At 43.9% G+C, this 26987-nt stretch overlaps 1 protein-coding gene across 1 annotated transcript in view; it reads left to right on the top strand.

The window, feature by feature from the left end:
* LOC311226337 (exostosin-1b) overlaps positions 1–26987 on the top strand; it is a 202593-nt gene that overhangs the window by 134237 nt on the left and 41369 nt on the right. The window contains exon 3 of the mRNA XM_084311759.1: positions 22867–22960. Coding sequence (XP_084167885.1) covers positions 22867–22960 — 94 coding nt within the window. The remainder of the gene's footprint in view (positions 1–22866; positions 22961–26987) is intronic.

Genomic DNA, 26987 nt, shown 5'->3' with positions numbered 1-26987 from the left:
GGGAATATTCAAAGGTGGGAATTTCCCGTGGGAATTAACGTCATATATGGGAATTAATGGGAATAAAATGGAAATGTAGGGGTTATTTGCAAAGGTGTTTAACATGTCATGTGCAGATAGAAACATAGATATTTACAATATCATAAGCAGGTATCATTGCAAGTTTACCTTCTAATAGAAAATAAACAATTTAGTAATGAATTGAACTTTAATTAAATGAGTTGACTCTTTACATTATATTATTGTATTGTAGTGCTCTACACATGTGATGGGAGCATGCAGAGGGACAGTGACAGATGCAGCCTGACATTAAGTGCAAAATAAGAAGTGTGCAGGAATAACTTGTGTTCTCATTAAGAGAAGCACTGTAAAACTATTTAGAGCTTTTGCATGAACTACACTGCAAGAGACGTTTAATAAACACAAGTGACATTTTTCACCTCCACCATCCAGTAGTTTCTGCCACCGATCCGAGTCATTAGTTATGATGGCAACCACTCACTCACACCACTGTGCGATTCCCAGCCTTTTGGAAGAGATCGCTTAAAGGCCCACTTGCATGTTGTATTTTTGTTCAATAAACAATGTGACTAGGCCAACGGTGACTTTCATGAAGAGGGAAAAAAATATTATCGAAATTTACCCAGTTTTAGCGTTTTTATCAAACATTTTGTCGACCCAACCACAACCACCACGCACATGGATATTTTAATCCATGGTTCATAACGTGCGTGTGTCATCTTAATGATGACGTCACACCAGGTACAGGGCAGCGAGGGGCTCTGAGAGTCACAGGCAGGTAGTGGCAGGAAGCAGAGAGCCTTGCTACTACCAGCCGAGGATCTAGTATCTGTTTCACCTAACACTAGTGCTCCGTGATCATAGCCATTTATCTCTAAAGCGAACCACTATTTGTAAAAGCCACAACCACGTTACCATATTTGTAATAATGTAAATCATTGTCGTTGTACATAGTGTATATAACGTTAGTAGCTAAGTTAGCTAGCTTGGTAGCCAGCATTCTCGAAACTCCTAACATGCCCCGATTTAAAATGGTTCTCTCCTCTTTGTATACCTTTGTCCTCACAAACAAAGTATTCTGCCAGGGAACTTATGGACACGACAGTTAGTAGTAGTTATTATAAGGTGTTTGAGCTTGTAACGTTAACGTTAGTTAGCTAATAGCTATCGTGGTAGCCCGTTTTGTGACTGATGCACCGAGTGCTATCCGAGGGGCTGCTATCGTATCAACATGCCGTGACGTGTAGCTTGCTAGCCGGCATGATGCGTGTGCAGTGCTTTGCCCCACAGGTCTGAGAAGAGGACCTGCACATTTTACTCGTTTCCTAAACTCTTTTACATGCCCCGATTTAAAATGGTTCACAACAGTAGACATAATGCTAACGTTAGCGGGGTAACGTTAGCCAGAGCCATATAGCCAGCGGTACTATGACCCGGACGGGCATAAGGCATAAGTTACCGGCACTGATAGCGTCTGATAAGCTTTTTGATTTGCTCCATACGTGTTATTCGTGCGTGGACCTTTTTAACCCTTTCTGAGTGGAATTTCCGGCGTCAAATGGAAAAAAATAAATGACAATAGATACCAATGATGTAAACTACCCATAATTGAAGAGTAGGGTTTAACCTGCAAGTTGGCCTTTAAAATCTTTAAAACTCACATTTCACCTGAAGATGCACTTACTTACTTTAGAGTAACTTGTAATTTTACTAAACATGAATCCCATTTTGTCATCTACATCATTTCATTGAGGATTATGTACAAAATAAATCTGTGTTGTTTTTCGGGGAAGTTCCCCTTTAATAACCTGACTCTAACCTTAGCTCCTAACCCTAACCGTAGCTCTTGACCCTAACCTTAGCTCCTAACCCTAACCTTAGCTCCTAACCCTAACCTTAGCTCCTAACCCTAACCTTAGCTCCTGACCCTAACCTTCACTCCTGGACCCAACCTTCACTCCTGGACCTAACCGTAGCTCCTAACCCTAACCTTAGCTCATAACCCTAACCTTAGCTCCTGACCCTAACCTTCACTCCTGGCCCCAACCTTCACTCCTTGACATAACCTTAGCTCCTGACCCTAACCTTAGCTCCTGACCCTAACCTTCACTCCTTGACCTAACCTTAGCTCCTGACCCCAACCGTAGCTCCTGGCCCTAACCTTAGCTTAGTGGAACAACAACACAATCATCAAATTTGCTGACGACACAGTAGTGGTGGGCCTGATCTCTGCAAATGACGAGAGGGCCTACCTGGAGGAGGTCAAGGTTCTAGCGGGATGGTGTCAAGAGAACAGCCTCTCCCTGAACGTCAGCAAAACAAAGGAGATGATTGTGGACTTTAGGAGGTCGGGGGTCAGGGACTACAGCCCCCTCAGCATCGACGGGGCACCGGTTGAGAGAGTGAACAGTTTTAAGTACCTCGGAGTCCACATATCCGAGGACTTGACATGGACCACACACATTGACAGTGTTGTGAAGAAGGCACGGCAACGCCTCTACTTCCTCAGGCGCCTAAGGAAGTTCCAAGTTAGTCAGAATATCCTTAAGAACTTCTACTCATGTACAATAGAGAGCATCCTGACTGGCAATATCACCTCCTGGTTTGGAAATAGCACCGCACAAGACCGTAGCAGACTACAAAGAGTGACACGTTCAGCCGAACGCACAATTGGAGGGGGGCTTCCCACTCTCCAGGGCATTTACAACAAGCGGTGCATGGGCAAGGCTAAGAGAATTATCGAAGATTCGAGCCACCCAAACAACTGCCTCTTTGAACTGCTGCGGTCAGGCAAGCGATACCGGAGTCTCATGGCAAGCACAGAGAGACTCAGAAGAAGCTTCTATCCCCAGGCCATCAGGATGCTCAACGAACAATAACAATATGTAACAACCATCAAATGCACTCACAGCTCACAGCACACACATCCACACGCACACACTCACTTTAAACATACAACTCACTGCAGCACCCACTTTAACCACTTTAGAACACCTAAGCACACTTTATATTTATTGGTAAAGAATTTGCACTACAACCCATACCTCATTACACCTTACTGTAAATTGTACCTAAATTGTACCTCATCCTTTGCACTGTATAGTATATTGTACGGTAAATGTATATACTGAAAATTTGTCTACATACTTGACTTCTATTTTATACTTGCTATACTTATATTTTGTATAAAAGTATTCTGTACTTCTGTATGACAACTAATAAAGAAACTTGAAACTTGACCCTAACCTTAGCTCCTGACCCTAACCGTAGCTCCTAACCCTAACCTTAGCTCCTAACCCTAACCTTAGCTCCTAACCCTAACCCCCTGACACTAAACAGCTCCTCTGAAAAATCAGGACTTCAAAAATCTCCCCTGTCTTGATTTCCTGAGTGTGTATGTGTTCTGATATGTCACCTAAACAGACACACACACTAACATGCACACAGACTTGGGCACACAGACTTGGGCCAACACATACACAAGCACACATGCACAACCACCTGCACACACTAGTCTGGTCTCCCATGGAGACTTGGGTGCAGGGCTGAATTTGAATGGCAACCTCCCACTGACATCTATCCATGATTAATGAGGGAGTGTGGGTTAAGTTTGGCTTCCTTAATCAACACAGTTGGAGAAGTTGAAGAGCCTATCAATATTTGACATGTTCCTTGAATATGTTTGCATAATTGATGCGGGAATCTAAATTGAATCATAATTGCATCATTGCAGATGTTTCGCCTTCTCTCTCTGTCCTTCTCCCTCTCACTCTCTCTCTCTCTCTCTCTCTCTCTCTCTCTCTCTCTCTTTCTCTCTCGCTTGCTCTCTTTCTCCCTATCTGTCTGTCTCTCCCCTCTCCATCTGTCTGTTTGCTTGTCCCTCGCATCGCTCTTATATTTTTGTGCTTCTTCCTTGAGTGTCTCTCTCACTCACTCACTGACTCTCACACACACAGGCAGGACACCGACAACTCCCAGTGTGACAGACACATGGTGCTGATGAACCCACTGGGTAGTGGATCGACTGTCCCATGATTGACAGCACACACACACACACTCATCAAAAACGCCATCTTCCCCTGCTCTCCAATGTCACATAATTTGTGTGGTGTTGATAACCCACCTACCTCTCCCCCAAGACACACACACACACACACACACCTACACCTACACACACACACACACACACACACACACACACACACACACACACACACACACACACACAGACCGTAACTCCATCCGTTTCTATTTCCACGATCATCCCTTTACCTTTTTTATTCACGGCAGTGCTCTGAGTAGGTGTTCTGTTTCATTCTTATTGTAGTGTTATGTGGTGCCGGGAGGGAGTCAGTAGGTACTGTGGTGTTATTGTAACCTTGGTGGAGAAGGCATCACAACGTGCTCCGCGGTCAGGAGTCAACCACGTGATTGAGTCTCCAGACACTGTTCTCTCAGGTAAATACGACCCTGACTGCGGGGGCTACTGGGTGCTATTCTGGAGATAAACTGTGGTGTGGGTGTGTGTGGTGCTGTTCTGGAGATAAACTGTAGTGTGGGTGTGTGTGGTGCTGTTCTGGAGATAAACTGTAGTGTGGGTGTGTGGTGCTGTTCTGGAGATAAACTGTAGTGTGGGTGTGTGGTGCTGTTCTGGAGATAAACTGTAGTGTGGGTGTGTGGTGCTGTTCTGGAGATAAACTGTAGTGTGGGTGTGTGGTGCTGTTCTGGAGATAAACTGTAGTGTGGGTGTGTGGTGCTGTTCTGGAGATAAACTGTAGTGTGGGTGTGTGGTTCTGTTCTGGAGATAAACTGTAGTGTGGGTGTGTGGTGCTGTTCTGGAGATAAACTGTAGTGTGGGTGTGTGGTGCTGTTCTGGAGATAAACTGTAGTGTGGGTGTGTGGTTCTGTTCTGGAGATAAACTGTAGTGTGGGTGTGTGGTGCTGTTCTGGAGATAAACTGTAGTGTGGGTGTGTGGTGCTGTTCTGGAGATAAACTTGGCCTAGTGCTGTTTCCAAATGGCAGCACGCATTTTTACATTTGAAGCTTCTATTGAAGTTTTTGAATGAAGCTTCGAATGTCATCATATTTTATGACGTAATCATACAAATTTCTTTATAATAAATCAAATAAAATCCTAAAATTTTATAAAGTGATTAATCTGATTAAATTTTATTTTTTTTATTTTTTATTAAATCAACTTTAATGAATATAACTTGTAAGTTTCATCACCATAAATAATACAATAAGGGCACGGTTGGTACGAAAGTGATGGTGACGTCTTGATGAAGCACCAAGCGGATGCAGATAGGCTACATCATTTATGATAAAAGTTTTATTTAAATATTTATGACGAGTCATATACTATAATAGTATAATAATACTATAATATTAGTGTGTGTAGCCTCATCTTTATCTGCAACTGTGAAGAAAAACCACATTGGTTTAAACAGAATGAATAGATACATAACAAAAAAAGAATCGAATGTTGATTTAGAATTCGAATGTCAACGTTATTATGAATGAAGCTTCGAACTGTTCGGTACAGCCCTAACATTAAGTATTGTGGTGTTGCAGAGAATCCCTGGCCTACAATCTGTATTTCACAGACTTAAGGGGAAAATAAATGTTGGTACAGACCCCTGAAAAGTAAAATGATGAAGCACAAAGTATTATTCCCTCTGATAGCATTAATCATAATACCATTGCAATTATCTGTCAAAGGAGTGTGTGTGTGTGTGTGTGTGTGTGTGTGTGTGTGTGTGTGTGTGTGTGTGTGTGTGTGTGTGTGTGTGTGTGTGTGTGTGTGTGTGTGTGTGTGTGTGTGTGTGTGTGTGTGTGTGTGTGTGTGTGTGTGTGTGTGTGTGTGTTTGTTGATTCTTCCAGATTTCAGAGAAAGATTAGTCATAAAGCGCCGGCGGCGACAGTAGTGTGGATGGAACGAATTGAAACATTCCATTGTGTGTGATGTGGGTGAGATGTATCACACTGCGTGTGTGTATGCACGTACGTGCATGTTAGTGCATGTGCACATTTGGCACATGCTGTTCATTTCACATTTCACCTAATTTCTAATATATTTTCTGTGTGTGGTGTACTTGAATTAATCACCCAGTGAAGGCAAGGATAATGTACTAGTCCTCGTTTAGAAAGGTGGACACTTTAAGATTGTGATTAGAATAAGGTGAAAAGGTAGAGAGAACATAATACATGAGTGTTACTTGTGTATTTATTACATAACTTACCATAACTTCCACTGGAATGGATTTGTTTACCCATAACCCCTTACGGCTTACGCTATACCGACAAAAAAACAGCATAGTCCCTAATCCCAACCTTTACTATATGAAGGGCTATATCATTACTGTAGGTGTGTTAGTATAATAAGGGTTATGGGTGAAGGAATGAATGTACGTCAATGGAATGTCTTTACAAGTTTTGTATATGGGTGTGTGTGCCAGATAAAAGGACAGCTCAGAATGGGTATCTCTCTCTCTCTCTCTCTCTCTCTCTCTCTCTCTCTCTCTTTCTCTCTGTCTCTGTCTCTGTCTCTGTCTCTGTCTCTGTCTCTCTCTCTCTCTCTCTATCTCTCTCTCTCTCTCTCTCTCTCTCTCTCTCTCTCTCTCTCTCTCTCTCTCTCTCTCTCTCTCTCTCTCGTCTTCTTTGGCATCTCTGATGACAATATGTGTCGGGGCTTAAAACGAAGCCGCTGTGGAGCATGTGCTGACATGTCTAAATCTGAGACTGTCTCACACACACACATGTGTAGTCACACACACACACTCACACACACACACACACCGTTGTCCTGAGGGCCATCTGGAAGTGAAGAGCAGAGTGAAGTGAGACACAGCTGGCCTACATACAGACAATCTCTCGTCTCCCAACACAGAGAGTGTGAGAGTGTATGGATCAAAGACGTGTCCAGTGGGGTGTGTTGGTCGGGATGTGTGTGTGTGTGTATGCTCTTGGAATAGTGTCACGTTGACACAGTATATTGTATATATTTTAGTTGTCTGTGACCTGCAGATTAGATAAGTGCGGAAGATGGACAGACAGACGGACGGACGGCGATTGATACTGAAGTTGTACCGGGATTGTTAGCAGATCACAATATATCGTATCTTATGTATTGTACATGTTACGGAATTCAATTATAGGGCGTCGTTGCCCCAGCAGAATATTGTGACGGCACCAAATCATCATTTCTTTAAGGGGTTACAGTTCCGTGCGAAAGCCAGAGGTTCGTCGGGTGCGGCAGACGACACTGATACACAGTGGTACAGTGTGGAGTCTCTGTTAAAACTCTCTGTGGAAGTCTCACACACATGTGTAGTCAAACACACACACACACACACACACACACACACACACACACACACACACACACACACACACACACACACACACACACACACACACACACACACAGAGTTGTCCTGAGAGGGCCATCTGGAAGTGAAGAGCAGAGTGAAGTGAGACACAGCTGGTCTCCAGTCTACATACAGACAATCTCTCATCTCCCAACACAGAGAGAGAGTGTGTGTGTGTGTGTGTGTGTGTGTGTGTGTGTGTGTGTGTGTGTGTGTGTGTGTGTGTGTGTGTGTGTGTGTGTGTGTGTGTGTGTGTGTGTGTGTGTGTGTGTGTGTGTGTGTGTGTGTGTGTGTGTGTGTGTGTGTGTGTGTGTGTGTGTGTGTGTGTGTGTGTGTGTTTGGATCAAAGATCATGTGTCCAGTGGGGTGTGTCGGTCGGGATATGCGTGTGTGTAGTAGTACAGTATGTGTATGTTCTCTAGTGTGTATTCTCTGAAAACGTGTGTGGAATACAGTAGGTTGGTGTTGGCTCTTCCTCAGGGGTCCAATTCTGTGTGTGTGTGTGCGTGAGCGCGTTGGGGACTGCAGACACTAAACGTAACTGAAGAATTGTCTCAATCTGTCGGCAGTGGGAAGAATAGGAGCGGACAAATTGAAAAGATTGCGAGGATAAAGCAGTCAGACTGAATCAGCATGTGGGCTGCAGGACCTCCTCTTGTTATCGGGGTATTTGTAAAATATTCAGGCTTCCACGTGTGAGGAGGAGTGTAGCTTGAGAAGGTAGGCTGACTAGAGCTGATTGAGGTGTGTGTGTGTGTGCATGTACTGTATTATATGGGGTTGAGTGTGTGAGCAAATGTACATGTGCATTGCATATGGGTTTGTGAATGCCAGTGTGTGTGTCTGTGTGTGTGTGCGTGCATGCTCTCAGGAGAATGTGAGTGAGTGAGTCTGTGTGTGCGTGCGCGCTCTCAGGAGAATGTGAGTGTGTGTGTGTGTGTGTGTGTGTGTGTGTGTGTGCGTGCACACTCTCAGTAGAATGTATGTGTGTGTGTGCACAACCTGTGCATGCGCCCCGTGTCACTTGTGCCCTCGACCCGCAGCTGTGCTCTCTGCTCTCATTTGAACAGTAATATGGATTTGGTACAGCTATGCAAACTAACTGTGTGGCGTCTCAGAAATTCCTCACAAGTTCTGCAGGGCACCGCTCCGAATCGCTGAGTCGGCCTCCAGGCCGCGGCGCTTTGAGGCGCCGGGACTTTCCGGGGGGGGGGGGGGATCAGATAAGGCTCCTCTTGCAAACTATATGATTCATTATTGGCCTGTACGAGATAACGAACGACACAGCCTTTGAAATGTTAGGTTATAGAGTTCACTTTCGATACTGTGGGGCTTTTATATCACATGTTTATATTACCGCGGCGACTCGTAAAAAAGGCTATGTGTGAAATGTGGCTTCTCTGGTTGAGATCCAGCAGTGAAGTTGGCAGTGAACGTTGTTTAGCTTTGAAGATGTGAAATTCTGTGGACGACCTTGAGCTGGAAGGGTCACATTGACGCAGTATATTGATGTTCACTGACTATCTGTCTTTTGTTTGTCTGTGACCTGCAGACTAGATTAGTGAGGAAGTCAAACACATACGACATATGATTGATAAACAACTTGTACCGTGATTGTTAACCGGATCACAATATAGTAGTCCGTTCCAAACGCTCACTCTAGTGTAGAAGAACGAGCGGTGCTTTCCCACATGATTTTGCTCATTTGACCTCTGGGATGTTGTTTGTACCAACGAGTCAACGACCACCAGCGATTTGCAATTGAAACAGCTGTCCTGTGGTCATTAGTATTATGTATACAGTATACAGTAGGTGGTTAAGGACCGGGGTGAGTTCTGTCCTTGGAATCGTTTGCATTTGAAAAGTCACTACAGTAGAACTGCTCCGATGCTCCAACATCAAGGCATCATTTCAACCTGGAGACTGATGTACTACATCATATCTACATGTTACTGTACCACATCATATCTACATGTTACTGTACTACATCATATCTACATGTTACTGTACTACATCATATCTACATGTTACTGTACCACATCATATCTACATGTTACTGTACCACATCATATCTACATGTTACTGTACTACATCATATCTACATGTTACTGTACCACATCATATCTACATGTTACTGTACCACATCATATCTACATGTTACTGTACCACATCATATCTACATGTTACTGTACCACATCATATCTACATGTTACTGTACTACATCATATCTACATGTTACTGTACCACATCATATCTACATGTTACTGTACTACATCATATCTACATGTTACTGTACTACATCATATCTACATGTTACTGTACCACATCATATATACATGTTACTGTACTACATCATATCTACATGTTACTGTACCACATCATATCTACATGTTACTGTACTACATCATATCTACATGTTACTGTACTACATCATATCTACATGTTACTGTACCACATCATATCTACATGTTACTGTACCACATCATATCTACATGTTACTGTACCACATCATATCTACATGTTACTGTACCACATCATATCTACATGTTACTGTATCTACATGTTACTGTACCACATCATATCTACATGTTACTGTACTACATCATATCTACATGTTACTGTACTACATCATATCTACATGTTACTGTACTACATCATATCTACATGTTACTGTACTACATAATATCTACATGTTACTGTACTACATCATATCTATACATGTTACTGTACTACATAATATCTACATGTTACTGTACTACATCATATCTATACATGTTACTGTACTACATCATATCTACATGTTACTGTACTACATCATATCTATACATGTTACTGTACTACATCATATCTACATGTTACTGTACTACATCATATCTACATGTTACTGTACTACATCATATCTACATGTTACTGTACTACATCATATCTACATGTTACTGTACCACATCATATCTACATGTTACTGTACCACATCATATCTACATGTTACTGTACTATATCATATCTATACATGTTACTGTACTACATAATATCTACATGTTACTGTACTACATCATATCTATACATGTTACTGTACTACATCATATCTACATGTTACTGTACTACATCATATCTATGTATGTTGCTGTACTACATCATATCTATACATGTTACTGTACTACATAATATCTACATGTTACTGTACTACATCATATCTATACATGTTACTGTACTACATAATATCTACATGTTACTGTACTACATCATATCTATACATGTTACTGTACTACATCATATCTACATGTTACTGTACTACATCATATCTACATGTTACTGTACCACATCATATCTACATGTTACTGTACTACATCATATCTACATGTTACTGTACCACATCATATCTATGTATGTTGCTGTACTACATCATATCTACATGTTACTGTACTACATCATATCTATGTACATGTTGCTGTACCACATCATATCTATGTACATGTTGCTGTACCACATCATATCTATGTACATGTACATGTTACTCTACCACATCATATCTATGTACTGTACATGTTAATGTATTCAATCATATCTTGTCGTAGCCCCAGCAGAATATTGTGACGCCACCAAATATCCAACGGCGCCAAATATCCATCATCCACGGTTCCGTGGTAAAGCCAGAGGTTTGTCGGCTGCAGCAGTCGACACGGTCTTGGGTGACGGCGGGTCAGTGGTACAGTGTGGACTCTCTGTTAAAACGCTCCGTGGAAGGCGGTCAGAGTGGGTGAGCGTAATGGGATTCCCACGCGCGGCGCCGGACCTCGTGGCCGTCACGGGGATCCGGCACAGCGAGCGTATTTGTTTGGCCGGGACGGGCGGACCTCTGGGCGATGCTATGCTAGGAGGACGCTAATTGGAACTAGCATAAGCTGGCTAATGAGTGCTAATTAGGCTAATGAATTAGTTGCGGGGAGAGAGGGCATGCAGCAGACGCGGTGAGTGAGAGAGGAGGATTGAGGAAGACAGGATGGCGTGCTGGACAGACACACACACACACACACACACACACACACTCAAAAACACTCCACAGGGCTAGCAGAGTTCACAGCCGCAAGGCAAATGAGTGGGAGATAACAAGGTTGAGAGTTAAGGGGCAAGTACACACACACAGAGTTCAGTCACACCCCGGTGACTCCTCGCTCTCTCACTCCCTGTTTATCGCTACACGCATGTACGCTCACATTATCATTCTGAGGCACGCTCTCATACACACGCACACACACACATACACACTAAGACATGTGCCGATAATGTCCCCCTCACTCACACCCTGTCTCCGTTAGACAGAAATGATACATGTCTCACATTTAACCCGTACGCCCACTTTAGACTCCCACATCTGTCACGTTCCCACACAAAACGCGCAACACAATATGTTTCAACTTAGAGACACTAAGTTGTTTATGGGCCAGTATGAGGCCTGCTGCCTCTTTCGTTAATTAGCGGCACAATCTGTCATTAAGGTCGTATCTGTCTGTGTTCTTCTCCTTTTTCTCATGTGAGTCATTTCTTGGCAAGTTGGACACATGGGATATAAAAGAGGACACTGGATGTAAAAGAGGTCATTTTGGATGATCACATGCGTTTGTCGGATATTAATTCGAGCAGATTTGACAGTTCAAGTGACTTAATAACTATTTGATTGGTTGTAGAAAAACCACTAGCCTGTGAGCTCATTTGATAGAAGCATTGCAGCAGATTACTCAACTCCAAGAGAGGGACATTCCCAACTTCCAAGAAGCTTTTTCAGCTTTCCCCCCCCAAAAAGACACATGTTTCATACAAAGAAGGATAAGGACGGTGTCATTTACATTTTTTGTCTCACTGTCAACACAGCCTACGAAAAGACCAACACCTACAATGCATTGCTCCTAGTGTCTCTGGCCCCTCTAGCCCCCACCAGATGTAGCTCATCTCCAGAAGTCCTAGAACTCCCATTGTTGTCGAAAAACATTGTTAAAACAAGTCACAGAGCTGTACTGTTGCTTAGGTCAGCATAATTCATCATGGCAATGAACATGGGCATTGTACTTTTTCCTGGACTGGAGTATAATATGCTGTGCCCATGTTTATCACTGTGCCGTTTGGATAGAATAGTCACCTTTTTTTTTTTTAAACTTTGACCAGTCAGCTGGTTCTTTTTAGCGTTTATCGCTTTTTCGTCGCATTCATACTTGGTCAAGTTCGACCGACAGAAGCAGGCTGAAAGGGTTCAGATGGGGGGAAGACACTCTGGGAAAGGCACGGCTGCCGTCCGGGATTCGAACGCGCTCAGCCCCAGATCCGCGCGAGCGCGGTTGTCCACGGCGCTGAAATAGCACTCGCGGTACGTGGTGAGCTACTGGAGCTCCCCGAATAGTCACCTTTTTAAGAACATGTTGTAATAACTACAATGCCCTGGTTTTTCACGATAATACATTTTGATATTTAAAACTGGAAATATGTATTTAATGGTTTCTAACTGTGTGCCTTCTTGTTTGAGAACTTCTAAGGGTTGGAGAGAGTAGGAAGGGTGAGAGTAGACTAAATGCATTGTAGGTTTTGGTTTTCTCATACACTGGCCTTGTCCTTTAACCACAAGACATTTACCAGTAATGTCACCTGACCTCACTGGGTGAACTGGGGATAGCTTAGTGTACAGTATAACAACATGCAGATGAGACAAGCCCCCACGCAGACTGAGCAGAGCAAGCTATCCTCTGACCCCCCCCCCCCCCATGACTTAGTTTCATGTCTGAAGTGAGTGTGTTCGAGAGCTCATCAAATAGGACAGAATCATGATAACTTTACTTGTTGCTCTACGGTCACTTGAATGGCTGAAACGAGCCACGTTAGGATATCATGTACCAAGTGTATCGTGTGTGTGTGTGGTGTCATTTACAGTTGTACAGTACAAATCTCATTGTTGCTGCTAATCCAGCCAGCCCTGCTCATCTTTGTCTTCACACACACACGCACACACACACACACACACACACACACACACACACACACACACACACACACACACACACACACACACAGTGTAGTACATCGCTGCATGCTGCAGGCATACACACAGACATAAACACATACACACTAGGGCTGACCTTCGATTTTTTGGAATTCGAAGCTTCGGGGCCGAGATTCGATTTTAATTCGAAGCTTCGAGAGAGAGAAAAGGAAAAAAAATTAATAACATATAATTTAATTTTCTTTTTTTATGTTGTGGGACTTGTACAGCACTTTGTTCAACTTTGTCAGTGCTGTAAAGTTTAAACCTTTTAAAATCTTAGACAAACAAAACACTTTGCTTTCATGAAATATTGTAAGCCGTCATTTGAGGCTTTATAAAAGCAGCACAATGAACACAAATCTGTCAGTGCCGAGTCCGACCTCATCTTAAATAACAAACAGCATTGCTTGTTGTAATTAAAACCCATTCTCCGCCACCACTTTGATTCATCCTAAACCGTCCTCTGCCAGCTCTATTTGTCTATGGAGATGTTCACCTTCTTTGCAGGGCTATAACTTTTTTAATTGTATTGCTAAATTGACATTACTATGGCCCATTCAACATCAATTATCTATCGTTCAGGATGTAGGAACGTTTTACTTTTTCATTCACACATTCATACTAAAATACCGTCCAGAGTATAAATATGTTTTTATCGTTTTCTGCTGTATTTCATAGAACGTGAGATATAGCCATAAATGCATATATTAGATGATCAAATGCAGTTTGATACCGATCAACGTTATATAAAAAATGTCACATGTACATGATCCTAAACGTCATGACTGGTCATCTGCTGGGGGGGGGGGGGGTGGTAGTTTATAATGCAATGACCGACGTTAAATGATTCATGTAGTATGGGTGATATATAGATCAGAGCAGTTTGTATGGTTAATAATAATCAAAAACGCTGAAACTCACCCCAGTCTCTTCTTACCGTTGGGTGATGAGCGTGGAGCAAAAAGATCGCTGTTATGGGATGTTGATCTATGTGATCCATTTCCATGTTGTATAATACTATATACGTCCAAATAATGTTGTTTATTGAGTTATGGCAATGGATCGATATCCAGTGTGTCAAGATGGAGTCCCGCAAGCGATAGCGAGTGGCCGGACGGAATAGGGGACGACACCAAGCACTTCCGGCCACTTCCGGTTTTGGCAACTCGCCGATCGGCCACCAGGTGGCGGTATTGAAGCGTTGGAGAGTTTAGCGGAGATCTACAGCACCAGTCGAGACTCCGTGGATGAAATGTGAATACCATGACGAAAATTTGAAATATTGATCTCAATGGCGTCGTAATCAGTCATTGGCAGACAACGCATGGCGGAGAATGACGTGGTAATCAGTCATTGGCGTGAGTGAGTGAGAGTGAGAGTGAGTTTGATTGATTGATTGATTGATTGATTGATTGATTGATGCTGTTGATGTGGTTTAGTGTTTGTTCTTGTCATCAGGGATAGGCGCTTGGCGTCTACCGGCTTCCCTCACCCAGCACCCAAAAAGAACCTGCACCCCCACACACACTCTCATACACACACACACACACACACACACACACACACACACACACACACACACACACACACACACACACACACACACACACACACACACTTCAGGAGTGTTTGGCACTGGCTGGGATGGGTGGGGCTCAGAAGGATGAGACAGACGGTATCTAATTCTCTTTCAACATAGAGTAACAGTGTTTTTTTTATATCATAAAAAAACACTGGTGATCCTCTCTCTCTCTCTCTCTCTCTCTCTCTCTCTCTCTCTCTCTCTCTCTCGCTCTCTCTCTCTCTCTTTGTGTGTGAGTGGAAATGTAGAACGCATGTAATTAAGTTGCTGTAAATGGAGGCAGTTAATGACGGGTTGCCATGGCAGCACCGATGAAAGTTGCCACTGGGTCTGCTGTTTTGAGAGGGGTCTCCTAATTGCATCACAGTTGCAACAGAGAGATGCGGCGGCGGCGGCGGCGTGTGTGTGTGTGTGTGTGTGTGTGTGTGTGTGTGTGTGTGTGTGTGTGTGTGTGCACACCAATTATATTGTCTCTGGTTTATTCCATTCCAGTTTATTCTGTTTTCTTGTTTCCTGGTTATTATATAGGACTTCATCAGTGTTTGCCGTCAAAGTGTGGCACTGCTGTGGATTCCTTCAAACTACATGCTCCCCTCTCTTCACCTCTCATACTCTATTCAGCTGTTTATCTCTTTCTCACACAGACGCACACAATCAACACAAAAGCAGTTCACACACACTTATGAATACAAACATCTTGAATTCCTCTCTCGCACACACACACTCATATACGTATACACACACACACACACACTCAGACACACACACACACTCAGACACAAGAGCAGTTCACACATACTTATGAATACAAACATCTTGAAAACATCCAGAAAAACAAACGGAAATGCCTCCACACACCCACACACACAGCGAAACAGCCTGTGGTCGAGTGGCGAGGTGGAGGGTTGAGTAGCGATGCTGAGGGTTGAGTAGCGATGCTGAGGGTTGAGTAGTGAAAAGGAGATAGATGGGGAGAGGAGGAAGAGAACATAGAGGAGAGAAAGCAAGGAGCTGGGGAGAGATAAGGGAGGAGGAGAGAAAGCAAGAGCTGAGGAGAGAGAAGGGAGGAGGAGGAGGAGAAGGAGGCAAGACAGGGAATTATAGAGACACAATACGAGGAGGAGAAAATGGCAGCTGAGGAATAAGAGGAAGATGAAAGAGGGTAAGGAGGAGAGGGAAAGGAAGAGAGGGGAGGGTAAGGAAAGAGAGTAGACATGGCAGGTATCGGGGCACATCATACATGATCAAGGAGACAGGTCTCTGTCTGCCAGCTTAGTATTAGACAGTATTATTCAATACCATGTCCATCACATCTCCTGACTTACACGGCAATACAGATACAGTTAGCTAGCAGCACCTATTATAGGGAAACTCCACCCTAGAATAGAATTAGTTAGTTATCCATGCAATATTTTGCAGCTCTCTGTCGATTTGTGAATACGAGAGATGAGATTCTAGTAATGATGTCTTCAAGAGGTAAATACTGGAGCAGCTCCATAAACAGAGAATAATGGGAAAACTCCCGGGACACTGACGGGACACTATGACGGGACACTATGACGGGACACTATGACGGGGACACTATGAGGGGACACTATGAGGGGACACTATGACGGGACACTATGACGGGACACTATGACGGGACACTATGACGGGACACTATGAGGGGACACTATGACGGGACACTATGAGGGGACACTATGAGGGGACACTATGACGGGACACTATGACGGGACACTATGAGGGGACACTATGAGGGGACACTATGACGGGACACTATGAGGGGACACTACGACGGGACACTATGACGGGACACTATGAGGGGACACTACGACGGGACACTATGAGGGGACACTATGACGGGGCACTATGAGGGGACACTATGACGGGACACTACGACGGGACACTATGAGGGGGCACTATGAGGGGGCACTATGACAGGACACTATGACGGGGCACTATGACAGGACACTATGACGGGGCACTATGAGGGGACACTATGACGGGGCACTATGAGGGGACACTATGACGGGGCACTATGAGGGGACACTATGACGGGGCACTATGAGGGGACACTATGACGGGGCACTATGAGGGGACACTATGACGGGGCACTATGAGGACACTATGACGGGGCACTATGAGGGGACACTATGACGGGACACTACGACGGGACACTATGAGGGGACACTATGAGGGGACACTATGACGGGGCACTATGAGGACACTATGAGGGGACACTATGAGGGGACACTATGAGGGGACACTATGACGGGACACTATGACATGGACCCATGTTGAATCGTCTGGGATTAGAGAACATTTTCTGATTCAGAACCGTAAGCCCTACATTTAAATAAAACATACAAAATAAACTATAACTAATAACTAACTAACATTTTCTGAAAATAATATTTTCCCAATACTAAAATCAGATAACAAGAGCCACGCATAATGGTCAAAAAACACATCAAAGTGACTTGATTTGCTACACTTTTGGCCTATTGATCATATTCAGTCATATTTATCCAGTCACCCCAAAATGAAGGGACTAGAGTCTGTACTGTAATATTTAGTATCTTGCCAGGATCTGAATTGGCAGTGAAAAGGTGGTGTCCTCGCATCCCTGTTATACATATTTGTCTCTCAAAGACCAACGTTCATCTGTTCATCTGGAATTTTGCATGGTGCCATTTGGCCAGATGGTGGCGCTATAAAATATTTTGTAACTTGTAACTTAAGGAAAAAGGTTGTTTTGCCTCGAGGGATGGGGACCGGGAACACAGAGCTGTGTCGCTGCAAACAAAAGCACTTCCGGGGGTCAAGCAGTCGGCCGGTTCCAAATGGGCATTATTTTGAATGGGCACTGCTCTAGTACAGTACAATCTGTAGGTTAACCTCTTAACATGCGGGCAGAAAAGGGCCATTTTTGTTTTAGTTTTTGAGAACTGTATGCCTTTTTTGCAAACCAAATATGCATAAGCCTGGTCTCTTTTGAAAGATAACATTCTGAAGTTTATGATACAATAAGTCACAGGGCTGTGGAATCTAGCGTCTCTCATTGATATTCACTGTCAAGAGAGCCGGTCTGGTCTGTATGCTGTAACACACACACAGAGACACACACACACACGCGCGCGCACACACACACGCGCGCGCACACACACACACGCACGCACACAAACACACACAATGTCCATGCAGACAGCTGGTGTAGAAATATGGGCCTCGATATCTCCTTCATCTCCATCGACAGGTGACAGAATGTCAATGTGGGTACGTGCAGCTGTCGCCTGTTCCTGCTATACCCGTGTGTGTGTGTGTGTGTGTGTGTGTGTGTGTGTGTGTGTGTGTGTGTGTGTGTGTGTGTGTGTGTGTGTGTGTGTGTGTGTGTGTGTGTGTGTGTGTGTGTGTGTGTGTGTGTGTGTGTGTGTGTGTGTGTGTGTGTGTGTGTGTGTGTGTGTGTGTGTGTGTGTGTGTGTGTGTGTGTGTACGCGTGCGTGTGTCTCATCTTATGTGATTACACGAGATGTGATGTATGTAGGTGTGATTGCAGTTGGTGGGATTTTATCACTGACTATCAATTCTTAGCACTTAATTAAATCCTACCAGCAGAAGAGATAAGGCTGTGTGCGTGTGTGTGCAGTTGTCAATCTACGCTCACAGACAAACACAGAGACACATACACAGTAACACAACAGCAGCATCCATTGCATCAATAGGGTGTGTGTGTGTGTGTGTGTGTGTGTGTGTGTGTGTGTGTGTGTGTGTGTGTGTGCACACATGGGCGTGCATGTTTGTGTTCTTTAACCTTCACTTGATATAGACTGGGTTTAAATGAAAAATGATTTTCTGCCTGTCCACTCTCTTAACCTCACAACATGCAGGGTTAGAAATTAACTTTTTTCTTCCAGGGCTTTTTTTGCCCCCCTTAATTGATTTTCGGGGGCTTTTTTTTTTACATTTCGGGCGCACAGAATTTGTATGATAAAAATGTACATACAAATCATAAAACATTGTCGACACTTACCATATGCCATTTTGTGGCTGCGGCTGTCTTGGTGGCGCAAAGCGCTGTATTTCTTTTTTTACAGTCTTCGTCCCTATGTTTGATAACGTAATGTTAATGTCTCCATATAGGGCTCTACGCTAACCTTTTTCCCAAGGAGCACATGTGCTCCTAAATATAATTTAAATAAATAAAATATAAATAAAAATTTAGGAGCACACAAAGAAATGTAGGAGCACAGTGAAAATTGTTCAAGTAACAGAGTTTATTAACAAACTATTTATTACATGCATATTATACTGTGCGTGTGCATAGGGCCAAACATCTGTGCAAATAGCACATACCACCAAAATCACACATTGGCCCATGCCTACTAGACGCAAAGGATATCGGTTGTCAAGCTGCTTTTGTATGTTGTAGTGTTGTCACGATACCAACATTTTGACTTTGATACAGATAGGAAAGGTAATGGAATATATTATTAGATGACAGAACATGGAAAATTATTTATACAATTATTTAATTCATTATAATTGAAACGCTATTGAATAATAGTTAATTAATTAATAGTTAATAGTTAATTATTCTGTTACAGCTACTGAGCTATAATTTATACTATAGCTACTTACTGTGCATCAATATCTTCCTTTTGAATGAAATAGGTTCAGGAGAGAGATGTAGAGAGACGCCCCCCCTTCCCTCACTATGCCTCTGTTCCCAGTGATGGCTTACTGTGTGCGTGTGTGTGTATGTGCATGTGTGTGTATGTGCGTGTGCAAACGGGAACGGGACACACATCTGTGCAATAGCACACACCACCAAAGTCACTGGCTGGCCCACAGTGTGCGTGTGCTAACTTTGCTAGCGTTCTCCGCCTCAGTAACATTAGCTGCCTCGCCGGATTCCTCTTTCGCTCAAAATAAAAATGAATGGGCTTCATGGCTGGCAGAATTTTTAGCGTTGTCTGATTCTGAATGTATAACTTGCCTATGCCGGTACCGTGACTTTCTTTTCCAGCGCGTACTGTGTTATCGTTTAATTTCTCTCGCATGAAACCTAGGCTGGTAAAGCTATGCCTCCTAAAGTGTGCAAATGGAAGTACAGGAAGTACCGGCTACAGGCTTTCCGGTTTCGACAAAACAATTATAGAAACGTGTGAAGTGCACAATATTTCCTCGTTTAAGCCACTGCAACGGCTTTGCCTGAAGAATTTACTACATGACCGGGACGTTCTAGCTTGTTTGCCGACAGGATTCGGGAAAAGTTTGGTCCGTTCGGAGCCAGCTTCCAGGGGAAGTACATACACCGGAAATTCTACCCCATACACACTTTCGGCCGTAGTGCTTTACTAGTCTTTATCTTACGGAGGAGATAAAACTGGGAACAAGGTTACATGAAACCAGTCACGCCACCACAGGAAACTCTACTGTGATTGGTAGGGCTGTACCGAATGCTTCGAAGCTTTGATCATAATGTTGACATTCAAATTCGAAATCAACATTCGAAAAAAGAAAAAAGAAAAATTACATCTTTTTTGTATATGTCTATTCAATCTGTTTAAACCAATGGGGTTTTTCTTCACAGTTGCAGATAAAGTTTAGGCTACACTAATATTATACTATAAGACGTCACCATCACTTTCGTACCAACCGTGCCCTTATTGGATTATTTATATTTGACGAAACTGATGAGTTATATTCATTAAAGAAAGTTGATTAAAAAAACTCATTTAATCAGATTAATCACTTTATTCAAATTGAGGATTTAGTTTATTTTTTTGCCCCCCTTAACTGGTTTTCGAGGGCATTTGGTCCATTTTCGAGTGCATTTTGCCCCAAGCCCCGGTTAATTTCTAACCCTCGTGTGTGTGTGTGCGTGTGTGTGTGTGTGTGTGTGTGTGTGTGTGTGTGTGTGTGTGTGTGTGTGTGTGTGTGTGTGTGTGTGTGTGTGTGTGTGTGTGTGTGTGTGTGTGTGTGTGTGTGTGTGTGTGTGTGTGTGTGTGTGCTTGTATGTGTTTGTGAGCATATGCCTATATGTGTTTGTGAGCATATGCCTATACTGTATGTGTTTGTGAGCATGTATTTATGTTATCGGTTCACTTGCATAAGGAAGACAGACAGCAGACAGAGAGAGAGAGAAAGAGAGGGAGAACGATTTCTGCATGTATCTGGAAGAGGCCGATGGAAGGAAAGAGGGAGAGATGGAGGGCAGTGAAGAGTAGCAACATTAAGATGAACGAGGGGAGGGCTGGCAGGGTCTGACGGCGAGAGAGAGAGCGAGACAGGGCTAGAGAGAGAGTGGTGCCAGGGACTTAGTGAAGGTTGAAGCGATGTTGGAGAGAGTCAATCTCTGTCTCTTTCATATGGTAAACATCTTAATATCTCTCTATCCCATCTGTGTACCTAGGCACACAACATAAACACACATACACACACACACACACCGCTCCAACCCACTGTCTGGGTCTAATTAAACACACACTCACACACCCACTCGCACTCCATGTCTGGGTCTAATTAACACACACAACTGCACAAATGTACACACATTCACACTAACGTTGTACATACATGAAAACGCGAGGGTTCCTTCAAACACATGCACACGCATGACATGTACACACTGGAACATACACACACAGGCACTCACACATGCATACACACACACACACACACACAGGGCCAGCTGTGTGGTGGAAGCAGGTGTCACTCTCAGCTCATTACCTCTGGTTCGGTTGATCATTCTGTTTGTACAGGGCAATAACACACACCTCAATAGAGAGAGGGGGGCTACTGTAGGAGAGGGAATGCACATCCCCGTGGAGAGATGGAGGGGAGGGAGAGGTACGGAGGAACACACACCTTCCCGGAGAGATAAAGGGAAAGAGAAGGGAGCAGTAGAGGGAGGAGAGAGACACACACCTTGCTAAGAAAGATAGGGGGTCGGGAGAGAGGAGAGGAGGGAGAAAGAGGGAGAGAGAGAAGGAAGAGAACACACACCTCACTGGGCAGATAGAGGGAGGGGGGAGGTGGAGAGGGAAATGGAAAGAGAGAATGAGAGAAAGATAGAAGGAGGAAACACACACATGGAGATATGGAGAGAGAGGAGGGAGCACACACTTGACTTCAGAGAGAGAGAGAGAGAGAGAGAGAGAGAGACTGTATGGATTTGAAAGTCTGAAATGTTAGGTGCTTGAGGGAAACAGTAGTATAAAGACACTGTAGTGCAGAGGAGCAGAACACCAGGCTTGTTGAGGAAACTGAACTGTTCTTAGGAGAAAGGAACTTGTGATGCTCATGTATTTCCCCTACAGGTATTTCACTGAGGGGGCTTTTATAAGACTGTGTGATGTAGAGAAGAAAGAAGTGTGTGTGTGTGTGTGTGTGTGTGTGTGTGTGTGTGTGTGTGTGTGTGTGTGTGTGTGTGTGTGTGTGTGTGTGTGTGTGTGTGTGTGTGTGTGTGTGTGTGTGTGTGTGTGTGTGTGTGTGTGTGTGTGTGTGTGTGTGTGTGTGTGTGTGTGTGTGTGTGTGTGTGTGTGTGTGTGTGTGTGTGTGTGTGTGTGTGTGTGTGTGTGTGTGTGTGTGTGTGTGCGTGCGTGCGTGCGTGAGACCCTGTGACTACTTCTGTCTATTTCCTCTTGGTAGAACATTCCATAGCAACATCACAGACTATGTTAATTTGTTTGCGTCTGTGTGTTCCATTATTCCATAGTTATGTAATGTTTTTCTATGTGTTTTTGTGTGTGCTTCTCTACAGTATACCGGTATAGACAGGATTTCCACCAAATGTATCTATGCTTTTCTGAATGTGTGGAAATGTAACATTATTAATAAGTGTCTGTTTGTGTTTGTTTAGGTATGATTACAGAGAGATGCTACACAACTCCACCTTCTGTCTGGTGCCCCGGGGCCGACGACTAGGCTCCTTTCGCTTCCTGGAGGCCCTGCAAGTGAGTATGCAACACACACACACGCGCGCGCGCGCACACACACACACACACACACACACACACACACACACACACACACACACACACACACACACACACACACACACACACACGCTGCAGGGATAATAACATGGATCTCTCTGAGAGAGACTGTTCTGTACTGTTGTGAGAGACTAAGAATCGTTCTCATTGCGGTCTTGCACAATCCCAATAAATCATAGAACCAACATTCAACATTGATTGATTGTTAGATTTAGGGTCTAGATGCAATATAATCCACTCCTTTTCATTTTGGTCCAAATGGCTGTGAAAATAACAGCCTTTCATAGGCTAAACATGGTGATAACAAGGCTAAACATGGTCATAACAAGGCTAAACATGGTGATAACAAGGCTAAACATGGTGATAACAAGGCTAAACATGGTCATAACAAGGCTAAACATGGTGATAACAAGGCTAAACATGGTGATAACAAGGCTAAACATGGTGATAACAAGGCTAAACATGGTGATAACAAGGCTAAACATGGTGATAACAAGGCTAAACATGGTGATAACAAGGCTAAACATGGTGATAACAAGGCTAAACAACAAGGCTAAACATGGTGATAACAAGGCTAAACATGGTGATAACAAGGCTAAACATGGTCATAACAAGGCTAAACATGGTGATAACAAGGCTAAACATGGTCATAACAAGGCTAAACATGGTGATAACAAGGCTAAACATGGTGATAACAAGGCTAAACATGGTGATAACCAGGCTAAACATGGTCATAACAAGGCTAAACATGGTGATAACAAGGCTAAACATGGTCATAACAAGGCTAAACATGGTGATAACAAGGCTAAACATGGTGATAACAAGGCTAAACATGGTGATAACAAGGCTAAACATGGTTATAATAAGGCTTGTGGAAGCTCTTTCCTAATGCATTAAAGGTCAAATCAGTAGTACCGGGTAGGGATACCATGGTGAGGAGTGAGGACATTTCCCCACCAGTTAATAAACTCATGACATTTTCCAAGATGACGCTATAGCTGTAGAGCTCACTTTGACATTATGCTACATTGGTCTACTGTGTCTGTCCGTCTAGTCTGTTTTTAATACATTTCCAATAAGGAGTATCCATTTGTTGGATGTTAGGTTCTAATTAAAAAAATAAACCAACAAACAGTAATATCTTCCATCTGAATCAATGTGCCTCAGATCTTTACATCTTCCCCTCAGGCTCACTTTGAACAACACGAATGCTCACACTGTCCCTCTCGTGTTTAGTGCATTGGGCAAACGCACCAGTATGGATGGCTCCAGTCAAGCTTTTGCTGCTGCCTCATTCGCGTGGCGACCCGTGGCGTGCTTGAAGGTGTGTGTGGAGGTGTTGCCTCCAGATTCTGCCAGATTGCAGACTGCAAAGTTTACAGATTGCCTCATTAATATTAGCAAGTTCCCTATTAGCATTGGGTTTAAATCCAATATATTGCCAAATCCTCCACCTGTCATGTGGTCTAGAGCGTTATTTCTCTCCGTCACGTGAAGGGAAATCTTAGCCCATAAGAGCTTACAAGATACTGTATTCAAGCCAGCATACATTTGGGCGGCTGAGTGGCGCAGTGGACAAGGCGCTCGCCACTAACGCAGGAGATGCTGGTATCGAGCCCAGCTCTCAGCGTTGCTCCCGGCTTGGCCGGCCGTCATACTAACACAATTGGCAGTGTTAGAGGGTGGGAAAGCTGGTGGGTGGGGATTGGACGTTGTGGACAGCGACTCCTACAGGTCGGTTGGGTGACGCCGGTGCGGCGGAAACAGGAAGTATTGGAGGCAGCGTGAGCCTCCCACGCGTTACTCCTCGCCACTGAGAGTTCGAGCTGCTGCCGTGAAAAGATGCGACAGGCTGCCTCCTCGTGTACCGGAGGGTACACGTGATGCAAGGCTTCTATCCTCACTACAGCCGACCAGTGGGAGGCATAGTCTAGCAACGTTCAAGACAGGGGAGGGAAGAATTGGAAATACGAAATTGGGATGGGAGAACAATTTTAAATGGGGAGAAAAAGTGGATAAAAAAAAAAGCCAGCATACATTTACATTCACATTTTGTCATTCAGCTGACGCTTTTATCCAAAGCGACTTACAAGTTTTCTACAACAAGGGTACAACTCTATCAGCTGAGTAACAATGTTCATCAAAGTGTTGAGTGCTACAGTGTAGGTTAGTATATTAGAACAAGTGATGACAGTAAGGTTAGTTATAGTTTTTTTTTGTTTTTGGTAATGATTGAAGAAGTGCATCTTTAGTCGACGGCGAAAGATTGGACGGGTTTCTCTTACTCTCTCTCTCTCTCTCTCTCTCTCTCTCTCTCTCTCTCTCTCTCTCTCTCCATCACCACATTATGCTTGCTACCTCCCACTCATGGTTCAGCCAACTCTCCCAGTGGTGCGGCACACTGCCCTTTACTGCACCATATACTGTACACTTGCATCCAGAGTACATCCTGAAGTGCACTTATCTTACTCACTATCTATAGCTTCTACACTCAGCAGAGCTCCATCATCGCCTTAATCCACCCACAGATTGCACACCTCTCCCCAGGAAGTGTGCATTTGCCCTCTCCTCTTCTCTCCTCTCCTCTCCTCATCTCTCCTTTCCTCTCTCCTCCCCTCCTCTCTTCTCTCATCTCTTCTCTCCTCATCTCCTCTTCTCTCTACTCTCCCCCCATCTCTCTCCTCTCCCTCTTCTCTTCTCATCTCTCCTCTCCAAGCTTTTCCCCCCCTACGCTTTCACTGTCTGTCTGACTCATTCTCCCTGTCTGTAGTCAGACTGGAGAGAGAGAGGGGGGGAGCGAGCGAGAGGGGGAGGGGGAGAGAGGGAGGGAGGGGAGAGAGGGAGAGAGAACTGTAGAGCAGCAGCCTGAGGAGGGCCAGTGATGTTGTAGCTACTGACACCTTTATGACCTGGAGTGACAGGGCAGTCATTACGTCAAAACCCTTATATCACACACACACACACACACACACACACACACACACACACACACACACACACACACACACACACACACACACACACACACACCAGCTGTTCCCTCTATCCCTCTTCCTCTGATCCCTCCCCTACCAGTCCTCTGCCAAAGGTCACATTCAGCTTCTCTGCCTCTCTCTTTTCATCTATTTATGTCTGTTCATTCCCTCTCTCCTTCCTTCAGATCTAGATACAAAATCTATCTATCTATCTTGAATAGTTGTTATTGATTGTGTCAAGAGTGAACTGCTGCAAAGTCCAGTCAAAAGTGCTAAAAGAAATCCACTTTATTGTGTAATATTTCCACCCCTGACAAGACCATGTAATTGACAAGAACACGTATTTGGCTAAAATTATACATAGATAAAACAAGATTTGACATTAAGCCACAACAATGCCCCTCATGCTATGGCAGTCGTGGCACGCTGACACATGTGTGTGTTTGTGAGCCCCTCTCTCTCTCTCTCTCTCTCTCTCTCTCTCTCTCTCTCTCTCTCTCTCTCTCTCTCTCTCTCTCCTCTCTCCTCTCTCCTCTCTCCTCTCTCTCTCTCTCTCTACTGAAGTGCAGCAGCCAACAGCACAATGAATAGACATGTCAACAGGAGCAACTCTTGAAATAGATTATTTAATTTATGTAACTGTGGAGTTTAATTGGATTGTCTGATCAAAACAAGTGGACAGTAGGGATGGAGCCGTTCATGTAAAGAATCTGAACCATTGGGTTTACTTTGGTACTGTGTGGAACCCTTTGCTATAGCCTAATACATCACTCCTGGGGTGTGTCTGGAGTGCTTTTGTTTGTATAACTGACCTTTGACCTTTTTATATTTACTGCCATACAACACTATTTGATGGGGATCTGGTAGGGATTGATGTGTGGGGTGTTTGGGGGACTGACTGTCCTGGGGGGGTTCACATGCCTTCGAGCGACATTGTACTTATGTTATGCCTATTCATAAGTCTGCACATTTACATTGCACTACTTTTATTGTCTTTTATACTTATTCTC

The sequence above is a fragment of the Notolepis coatsorum genome (assembly GCF_963971535.1).
Source record: "Notolepis coatsorum genome assembly, chromosome: 4".
Lineage (NCBI taxonomy): Eukaryota > Metazoa > Chordata > Actinopteri > Aulopiformes > Paralepididae > Notolepis > Notolepis coatsorum.
This window is presented reverse-complemented; position numbering and strand designations above follow the sequence as displayed.